Source organism: Paramacrobiotus metropolitanus, unplaced genomic scaffold, assembly GCF_019649055.1.
Source record: "Paramacrobiotus metropolitanus isolate TYO unplaced genomic scaffold, Prichtersi_v1.0 Parri_scaffold0000104, whole genome shotgun sequence".
Taxonomy (NCBI): domain Eukaryota; kingdom Metazoa; phylum Tardigrada; class Eutardigrada; order Parachela; family Macrobiotidae; genus Paramacrobiotus; species Paramacrobiotus metropolitanus.
Genome location: NW_026570324.1, coordinates 298,700 through 308,453, shown reverse-complemented (window position 1 = coordinate 308,453; position 9,754 = coordinate 298,700). Strand labels below are relative to the sequence as shown.

General features: G+C 46.2%; 1 protein-coding gene across 1 annotated transcript; it reads right to left on the bottom strand.

Moving 5' to 3' along the window:
• Positions 1–5,185: 5,185 nt before the first annotated feature.
• Positions 5,186–6,326, bottom strand: LOC129597435 (uncharacterized). Its single transcript, XM_055494972.1, has 3 exons — positions 6,068–6,326; positions 5,883–5,971; positions 5,186–5,798 (listed from the first exon to the last, which is right to left on the bottom strand). The coding sequence occupies exons 1-3, from the start codon at positions 6,141–6,143 to the stop codon at positions 5,607–5,609; spliced, it is 357 nt and encodes a 118-aa protein (XP_055350947.1). The 5' UTR covers positions 6,144–6,326; the 3' UTR covers positions 5,186–5,606.
• Between the last annotated feature and the right edge of the window lie 3,428 nt (positions 6,327–9,754).

Below are 9,754 nucleotides of genomic sequence, written 5' to 3'. Positions count from 1 at the left end.
CAGTTTGTTAGTACATGTGGACGCCGTGGCCGTCGGTTCCATCATAATTGTTCGCCATGACTACAGCTTGTCCGCAGACATTCCGTGATTGGTGTGTTGCTGGCGGGTTTACGGACAGCAGGAGCGGCATGCCGGGACCAGGACGGGGCCGGGGTTGTGGGGCCCAGTGCCACAGCCTGGACAGCCCACACACGCACCAGTGCCATCCACGCAGGCCAGCGTTACGCCAGGAAGACAACGCAAGGCGCATTCGGCCGCTGCATTCAACTGGGCGGAGCAGGCGACGACGCACAGGGCGAGGAGGGCCAGGAGGAGCAGCGTGCGCATGATGACAGGGCAGGGAAGGACTCAGAATCAGCTAAGAAGCCGGGAGACTGGCTAACTGCTTTGCGGCGTGAGAAGCAGAAGGAAAAGTACACTGCAGACTCGACTGTGCTGCAATGCGTCTTTCCCTTCCTTCTTATGTAGCTGGCTCGCTGTCTGTCGTTTTGTTTGTCTTACACTGTGTCGGCCAATCTTGGCAGGAGCTGCGAATTTTCCCCCCTTTCCGATTACATACTACAGTTCACATACCGTGTCTCTCTTATTCTACTTGTCTGTTTTCACCGGCATTTTGCAACGAGAACTGTCATATGTGTCTGGTTACGTTATGCCACCCGCTGAGTTGTTTACGGTTTCCTAAGCATAAATTTAGCATAATATGATAATTGGTAAGCTTTACCTATAGCGCATTAACATGTTAAATGTTTGACATGGAAAAACCCCGAAAAAAGCAACCGGACCGTTGCTGCTGAACGGCGCATTGCCGATACCCACGGAAATCTCAGAGTGGAAAGGACATGTGCCAAATTTACTCAACGCCCGCTCTAACGTTATACGGTACCTTTGGCCTGCTGATCACCAGCCCCCCGGTCCAAAAGCTGTTGACGCACAGAAAAAGATGTGTCCCGGGAGACCGTATATCATTCAAGACAAACTAGCAGGGTGGGCGAAGGAGGAGCTACCCGGCGATGGGAGCTGAGAAACGGCTACTGCTTGTCATGCAGCATATGTAGAAAGTTCTCTTAAATTCTATCTTCACATTGCCGTTTATTAGCAAACACAATTACCGCGCCGTTTAACAAATGGTCAGTGTACAAGCTTGTCCCGCGTATTTAGCGCGAAAGTGGCGATATGAACGATTGCCACTACACTGGGTTTACCACAGTGACAAATTCACTTCTCTCTTCTCTCAAGATTCAAGATTATTACAAGCATAATTTATAATTTATATGGATTGTGCTTAATTGATCGATAATTGGCTTTGCTAAGCTACGCCAAATGCGTGTAGAACGTAAACAGTGCGGTGTGGTACGCCGTAGTATGGAATTTGGCGAGACCCGTGGGCGTGGATTTCTTTTTGTCGGTATGCTGATGCGCTATAAAATCAATATTATTACGAGACAAGCTTGGACTGCAGTAGTTGGTATACGCCACACTGGGATATAACGGCCAGCGTAACCCGCGGGTAGATGTCTGGCGTTGGGTCGGGATGTTTTTTGTTGGAGATTTTCCTTGTCAACAGACGGCATGATTTAGCAACATTTAATTATGTTAATACGCTACAGGTAAACCACACCAGTTATCATATTATGCTAAATTTATGCTTAGGAAACCGTAAACAACTCAGCGTGTGGCGTACCGTAACCAGACACCAATGACAGTTATCGTCGCACAATGCCGGTGTAAACAGACACGTAGAAAATACATGTACGAGAATAGCACGTGACCGCAGTTTGTAATCGGAAAGGAGGGAAAATTCGGAGCCCCTGCCAAGATTGGCAGACACTCTCTCAGACAAACAAAACGACAGACAGCGAGCCAGCTATATAAGAAGGAAGGGAAAGAGGCTTTGCAGCACAGTCGAGTCTGCAGTGTACTTTTCCTTCTGCTTCTCACGCCGCAAAGCAGTTAGCCAGTCTCCCGGCTTCTTAGCTGATTCTGAGTCCTTCCCTGCCCTGTCATCATGCGCACGCTGCTGCTCCTGGCCCTCCTCGCCCTGTGCGCAGTCGCCTGCTCCGCCCAGCTGAATGCGGAGGCCAAATGCGCCTTGCAATGTCTTCCTGGCGTGACGCTTGCCTGCGTGGACGGCACGGGCGAGTGTGTGGGCTGTCCAGGCTGTGGCACTGGGCCCCACAACCCCGGCCCCGTCCTGGTCCCGGCATGCCGCTCGTGCTGTCCGTAAACCCGTCAGGGACGCCCCCACACGAAATGTCCGCGGACAAGCTGTATTCATGGCGAACAATTATGATGGAACCGACGGCCACGGCGTCCACATCTACTAACGAATTGGCGTACTTACATTACGATAAAATTGACGCTTGTGTTTGCAGAAGTAATTATTACGCTGCTAAATCGCGATTTCGTTTGTAGCTTGTTGCCAGCTTGCATAGAGTTAACTGTCAGAGCTGCTCCGCTTGAAGAATGAAATTTATTTACACTTCGAGGATCGTGCCGGCTTTGGTGGTTGAACACTTGATTTTTAGTAACTTTGTAAAGGTCACGGAATGGTTTTGCAAAATGTGGTTTCTAAAATAGCTGTAGTACCACAACGGCATCGATAAATATACCTGGAAATTAGCTCTACCTTAAAAATTCCGCACTTTTACCGATCTGAGCATTGAATGGCCCACCGAAAATTTTGGTTTTTGAGCTGTCAGTTACCGGGGATACAAAATGCTTAAGACTAGGCAGAAATAAATTAGAAGGGACAAAATTGTTAGAATAAAACTTAAACGCCGTTTTTCTAGTTTTTCCTACTTTCCGCAGTCTCCTTGTATGGACTGGCGTTGAAACTAATGTTTCAGATCAGCATGTTGCTGTCGTTGTAGAGATTTCTTGTGGTTAATGTTCGTTTATTCGAACTGTTTATTTAACGCTTCAAGAGAGCGTGTAACCACTTCGCTAGGAAAAGATCAAGGTCATCAGTGGAGTTCCGAATAATGACTACCGCAATCTTGATTTATTTAGCGATTACCTACAGGGCCGGTCTCAAGCTGTAATCGTATATACTAAAATTTCACATATGAAAAAGGTCACGAGCGGTGTTCCTCAAGGATCGATTGTAGGTCCTAAGTTGTACCTTTGCATAATGAACGACATTGCAGATCTACCTGAGGACTGCGAAGTGTTCATTTTTGCGGACGATGTTTGTGTTCTTTGTAAAATCGAATCGAAACAAGACGAAGTAAAGTTGCAGTCAGCTTTAAACAAAGTGTCAGACTATGCTATTCGACACCAACTGAAATTCAATCCAGCTAAATCTGGGCACATACGTTTCACGAACAAACGCGCGAGGTTGCAAGAAAGCATGTATACCTTAGAGTCTGAAAAAATCCCTGTTACTGAGAACACGAAATATCTGGGCATTTATCTCGACCGTAAAATTAGTTGGAAATTTCATTGGGAGAATTTGGCTTGCCGTATGAAAAAGCGAATTCGTTATCTCAATGCGCTCTTTCCCCTTCAGAATAGCGCCGCCCGAACAATACGATGCACTGGTAAAACCGACTGCTGAATATGGCAGTACAGTTCCTTTCTACCAGCAGAAACAGTCGGTTGACCTTATGGAAAAATGCCAGTTCAGATTTTTGAAAACGATTCGGCTCGGACCATGCAGTTTTGAGTACTGCGAAACTGTCAGGAAAACCGGGTACAAAATCGCTGTTATCGCTGTTATCGGGTACAAAATCGCTGTTATCGCTGTTATCGCTGGTAAATCGCTGTTATTCTGTCGCAATAAAAAGTCTTTAGGCATGATGTACAGGATGTTGTTGGGCCTTGTACCTCATGCCGATAAATTCTTTTTTTATTTTTTAATTTTGTACCTCATGCCGACAACTTCGTGGAACTATTGCTCTTGGCTCTGATTGTATTGCAGGCGGGACACGTCAGGTAACGACCTTGGACTCGGACCCTTACGCAGTGGAACCCGTGGGAACCCGAACTGCCGACGGACGGATCTTCATCAGTGAACGAAGCTTCGCTTTCCTCATGGCCCGTTTATGGAACGAAATTAAGTTTCCCAAGGAGTCGTACGATTCTATCCGACGATTCGAGTCGTGTCTGGACTTTGTAAAATGGATGGATTTAAAGTGGACCGATTGTTTTATTCATAAAGATCTCAGATGCTTACTCTGACACTTATTGCCGGATATTAATTTTAATAATTGTTTTCCTTTTGTTTGTGTTTTATAAGCTGCCGCTGCGGCAGCATATTCTTCAATGGTAGTTTACTACCTTGTGCAGGATATTCCTGATCGTTGTAGACGTTAAGCTGAATAAACAAACAAATCTAATGAAAACATCGGAACATAGGTTCAGTTTTTTTTAATGTTGAGGTCGTCTCAGACGTCAGCAAGAAACCAGATATTATGTAAAGACCAATTAGCAACAGCTCACTAGAAAACAACATTTATTTAGCAAATGCATATTTAGCAAATACACACATCGTAATTTCTATAGTCACGGAAGCATTTACAGCAGGACGTGCAGTTACCAGCCGTTCAACTGCTTTTCTTAACATCCTTGGGGGGATGTTTGTTGTCTTTGGAGGGGGCTGCCGAGTCGTAAACTCTTATACAGCCGGGACAGGTGCCGCACAGCTGCTGATTGACTCGGCACAGCGTGGAGCCGGGCGTGCAGATCTTGGCACAGGCCTCGTCCACGGACTGGCCGGGCCGGCACACAACGGCCAATATAAGCAAGATAAGACAAGCGCGCATGGTGGACACTTAACAGCGTAGAGAACGATAATAAGTAACCGTCAAATTGTCGGTATCGTTGTTATTATATTCGAGCTTTTCTGGCAAGAAATTGCGAACCTCGCAGACTGTTATTAGTATCGTCGATTGATAACTTTTTCCTGTCGCTTATATACGAGCCAGTGATTCTTGAGATGAATGAGAAATGTGCTTGTCATTTGGCGAGTTTACTGGGTTTTCCCCATTTTTTGCTTCAAAACAGTAAACTCTACCGGTTTAACGTTATTTGTTTGTGTTTTGTGGCAATGTTTTCACAAATATTTCTTGGTTGTACTTCCGGTAAACGTCAAATTGTTTGGTGTTACTGCTATCTAACGGCTGTACAGCTAACTAGCACAACGAGAGGCACTAGCTTTGCCTCGCGGCTTGGTTAGCACAGTTGATGAGATGTTATGCAACTAGGTAAACCAAGTTAAAACATATCCGGTCTGTTTCAAAAGCTAGCCACACAAACGGTCATCGTCAGAACAACTATCATCGAGTTCATTAAAAGATGTTTCCGCACATCTCGGGCGGTGACCACCGTGTACCGAATGGCATGCTCGAGGATTCGATTTTGACGTTATCTGCAGCAACTTCGTGATCAAGTAAATTAATTCGATAGAAGACATTTCGACGCTCCCATTGCCTACCTTACTCACCAGTCCGCGTGATCATTGCGTAATACAAGCGACAATCGTGTAAAAAGGCTCAAAATTAAGACGTACCATTTGCTTTATTCGAATACGCAGTTATCGTTATTAGAATTGTGCGCCCAGTTACGCTACTAATAATGTAACTACGCTGAAATAATGTATTACATATTTAACAGCAAACGGCTCGACGAAAGATCAGTAAAGCTAGTGCAGCAACACCCAGCGACGTATACGCAGCTGTCACAGCTATCGCGCCGGAATTCGGTCGGCTGTCACCATTGTCACCGGCGAAGCGGATGGGTGTGACGCGATCCCCTTGGTTCTGGTCGCGCAGATCCGTCCGAGCAAACGAATTCGTCATCTGCAGATGTACCGACAAGAGTTATGTGTAATTACTTAAACTGGTGAGCGCTGACCGTTCAACTGCGCAGTAAGCCATTACTACCTGGGGAGAGCCTCCGGAAGAAACTGACACGAAACCCGATACAAAACAGTTTGTTCCCGAGCAGCTCTTTGAGCTGCTTTGGGAAAAGGCTACAACAAAAGGGAAAACAAGAATAAATGCTACTGCATTGCATGAAAGGGTACTAAGTGGTTCGGGTTTAAATCTGATCTGCCAGTGCGACTTACAAGAGGAATCCTGCGATGCCAGTAAACCCAACAGACACAAGAAAATCGCCGCACCGAAACCAGCTGTCCTCACCATTTTCTTAAGCAGATATTCTGCCGATACAGGACAAAAGCCTACCGATTTTAGACTGCCAATACAGTCCAAAAGCCAGTCAGATTTAATCCAGCAAAAGTGTACTTCTGACGATTAAAGCTCAAAAAAGACGTCAACAAAGCTTTATACAGTCGGGAAAAACGGTTGCAGCGGAAGCCGTTTATCGTGACAGCTGTGGCTGTACACTGCAAGGCACGGTTATTTCGTAGCCACATCCGCGTAAATACAATTGCTTTGTACGACAAAAACCGGTTCTGTATAAAAGCGAAATACCTCGCGGCGCTTCCGGTATTCACTGCAGAAAGTCAGTTTCCCGCAAAGGTGTCGTATCCGGCCATGTTTATTCGGAAAGGAGAGGGAGAAGCATCATTATCGAAATAGCAGATACGGCACATCGTTTTGCTGTATTTTGATGCTAGCGCTTGTTACTGTACAGATAGACGCGCATCGTAGAGTAATGGCATGTGCAATGTGCATAAATACAACGAAGTTTGGATGGTAAGCCTACCGTTTCCTAAAACTACGCTTAGACTTGACTTTGCATGGGTTTTTTCCTCGCGTTTTGCTGGAATTCGTTTTGTAGCATTCTGATTTTTTTTGTCGATAGGTTGTTCCCCAATACAGTAATGCTGTTAGGGTGAATTATTGGCGTTGCGATTAACTGAATGAAGTCTGTCAACGGCTTTCCAGTTTCACGATTACAGATACCAAGAATCTACCGCACCGCAGGCGCACAAATTACCGCATGTCCGATACAATATTGTACCGGGTGGCTGAACAAAATGGCCGTCTGTTTTATCATGGTGCGCTGGATCCGTCCAACACTTAATTAACGTTATCTGAGTTTCATTCGATAGAGCATTGCTTTTAACATAAAGAAGTTAAGTGAAGTCAAAATTACCATAAGGCTGAAATTTTTTATGAACTGTTCTGTAAAATTGCTGGGTTTAGACGATGTCCTCGAAGCGAAAATCTAAAATTACCCGTTTCTAAATTAAAAATTCTTGCTCTTCAACTAACGACATTAATGCAGCTTATTTTACTGTTTCTACTAGAGGGGTTGTTTTGTCGTTTTTTTACTGTAAGGAACTGCAGTATTCTAGCAACCGTGCTTGGCCAGTGCGCTGAAGTACAGAGACTCTGCACGAGTAATTCTCGTTAAACCGGCAAACAAAGTTTTTGAGAACAAATTTCTAACCAGCGCTCTTAAAGCTTACCTGGTTCAGTATCGTTTCTGAAAGGGCAATGTGTTAGCTACATTTTAAATTTAAACCTGCATTTTTTGGTGCAACCTGTCATGCAGCCAAAAATTTTAACCGAAAATACTCGAAAATACCAAATAAAAAATCGACATTTTTTGGAAAAGTCACAATGTGTCATGACTGCATAACTCGTTCAGCGTATGCAGCATATCCGCAACTTTTTTTTTCTATTGAAAGAAAACTTGTTTTGCTAAATGAAACAGTTAAAAATGTTCAAGAAGTCCGTAAGGGGAAGAAATGGCACAAGATTTTATGTTTTGTGAGCTGGGACGCGAGAAATTTTCAGACGGTTTCATTTGGCACAGGCCCGCCAGAAAGGGGGGCGCACCGGCGGGCGCCCCACACCCTTTTCGGATTTTTGACCGCCGGGGGGCGCATTTAAAGTATTGGAAGGGGGCGGGGCGAGGCTGGCCGACGTGTCACGTATTACTTTTCGCCATACTTTGAGTCCTACTTTTTTTAAAGTTTTGTAAGTAGCTAATAAAATTCTCCATCGAATAAGCTTAAACAGTTTACCGTACGACAAAGGGTCTGCGAGAAACAAACGAAAACAGGAGACTGCGATTTTGTTCAGCCACCCGGTACCACCATTCCAGCACAGTATTTCAGTACTCGCGATGGACAGATGATTTGTATGGTTGAGATGTTTAGACGGCCAGTAGTTCCATGCAGTCCTGGTCAGTGGTATGCTGTGCAGCGCTGTTACTTAGCAACTGCCTTCAGAACTGACCTCGGAATGGGAGAAGGCGTACCACGGCTGCTTGCCGAAGGTGAAGATCTCCCTCAGGACCACGCCGACAGACCACACGGCGCTCTCCGGTGAAACTCCGGTAGACGACCCTATCAAGTACGAATGGCTGTTAATCTTGACTTGTAGGCCATGCGGCACCGATGGGAAGTGATGGTCCTCAGCCCACATGAACCGGCTGGTAATGGCCTCCCAGCTAACGCCGCTGTCTAAAATCCGATCGAAATAGTGATCTGCCGCTGATCGAACTCCAGCCAACCAACGAGCGACTCCAGTGTGATCGAGCTCGTCCACTGCATTTCGTGAGCCGGCAACGATAATTAAAGACCAGGTTCCGTGGTGCGCACTGGCCGAATACTCCGTGCAGAGCTCGGCCGAAAATGCTGCTCGGTTTCCAATTTTGCAGTTATGCAGCACTAGCTAGTTACCACATTAAAATGTATTGAGCAGAAAACTGATTTGTTTTCTCATCTAGCTGCATTACCAGCTGCAGAACCCGGGTGAAGCACCCACTCACTTTTGCCGTTGTCATGAAACATGGGGGTCATGTGCTAGGATAGTACAGGTACTGGCGGGATCATCGTAAACTCTTCAGCAATAATGCCACAAGCGCCTCGATACTCAGAACGTCATTTGCACCAGTGCTGCAACGAGTCACTGCTGCAGTGCTGCCCAAGGAGTGACTTTTCGTCCAACCAAAAGGCAGCCCCGGCATAAAATCTTTTGCTAACCTATTCTCGTGATGGCAAGGGGAAAGGTTCCGCAGTTCCATGAACGACAACGGTGCGCGTAAAGATTTGATAATTTTGCCGATAAACAACTGATTGCCTCACAACGACTATCTTACCATTGCGCTGTGCGGTGAATGCGCTTCCGTACCGTAACGGTAAGTCGTTTCAGAAATTTACATGTTTTTATTTGCAACGGCCTGTCGCACGGTAGGAAATAACACCAAGCGGAGCCTGCCAGGACAAAACCTGACAGCAAACTGCAGTAAAAGCTAACCACAAAACAAGCTGAAAGCCAAACTGTGATAAGCGCATAATCAGTTTAACGAAGTTTAGGTTTACGAAGCGTTGATCCTATGGCTGCGGCACGCTGATTTGTTGTTATATGTGGACGCTGCGGCGATTTGACGATGGCATCACTTGCATCATTATTTCTTCACCAAAATTCCATCTGCTCACCCGACTGTAGGTGACCGGGCGTTTACACGCAGCACGTGCGGCATGGCGGGACGTTGTTGCGGCCACCACAGCCTGGACAGCCCAAACACTTCGCATCCCCGTTCTTACAGGCGTGGAGGACAAGTATCGAAGCAAGTGATGGTCTGTTGCGCAGAGCAGGCCCCAACGCTCAGTGCGAGTAGGGTCAAGAGGAGCAGCGCGCGCATGATGGACGCTGGAGAGGGAAGGGCGGACAATCACGCTGAGAACGGGAGGCTGGCTGACTGGTTTGCGGCTTGTCTAGCAGAGCGAACAGTGCAATGCAGAGTGGAGGAGAATTCGCTGCAAAAGTGTTGTCCCTTGCAACTTATATACTTTCGCAGCTGTTTGTCGCGTTGTCTCTGTTATTGACTAGTG

Coding starts and splice junctions, on each gene's coding strand:
- LOC129597435 (XM_055494972.1), bottom strand. CDS start 6,143: ATGGTGAGGACAGCTGGTTTCGGTGCGGCGATTTTCTTGTGTCTGTTG. Junction 5,972..6,067: donor GGCATCGCAGGATTCCTCTT/GTAAGTCGCACT, acceptor CTTTTGTTGTAG/CCTTTTCCCAAAGCAGCTCA. Junction 5,799..5,882: donor CTTCCGGAGGCTCTCCCCAG/GTAGTAATGGCT, acceptor GTACATCTGCAG/ATGACGAATTCGTTTGCTCG.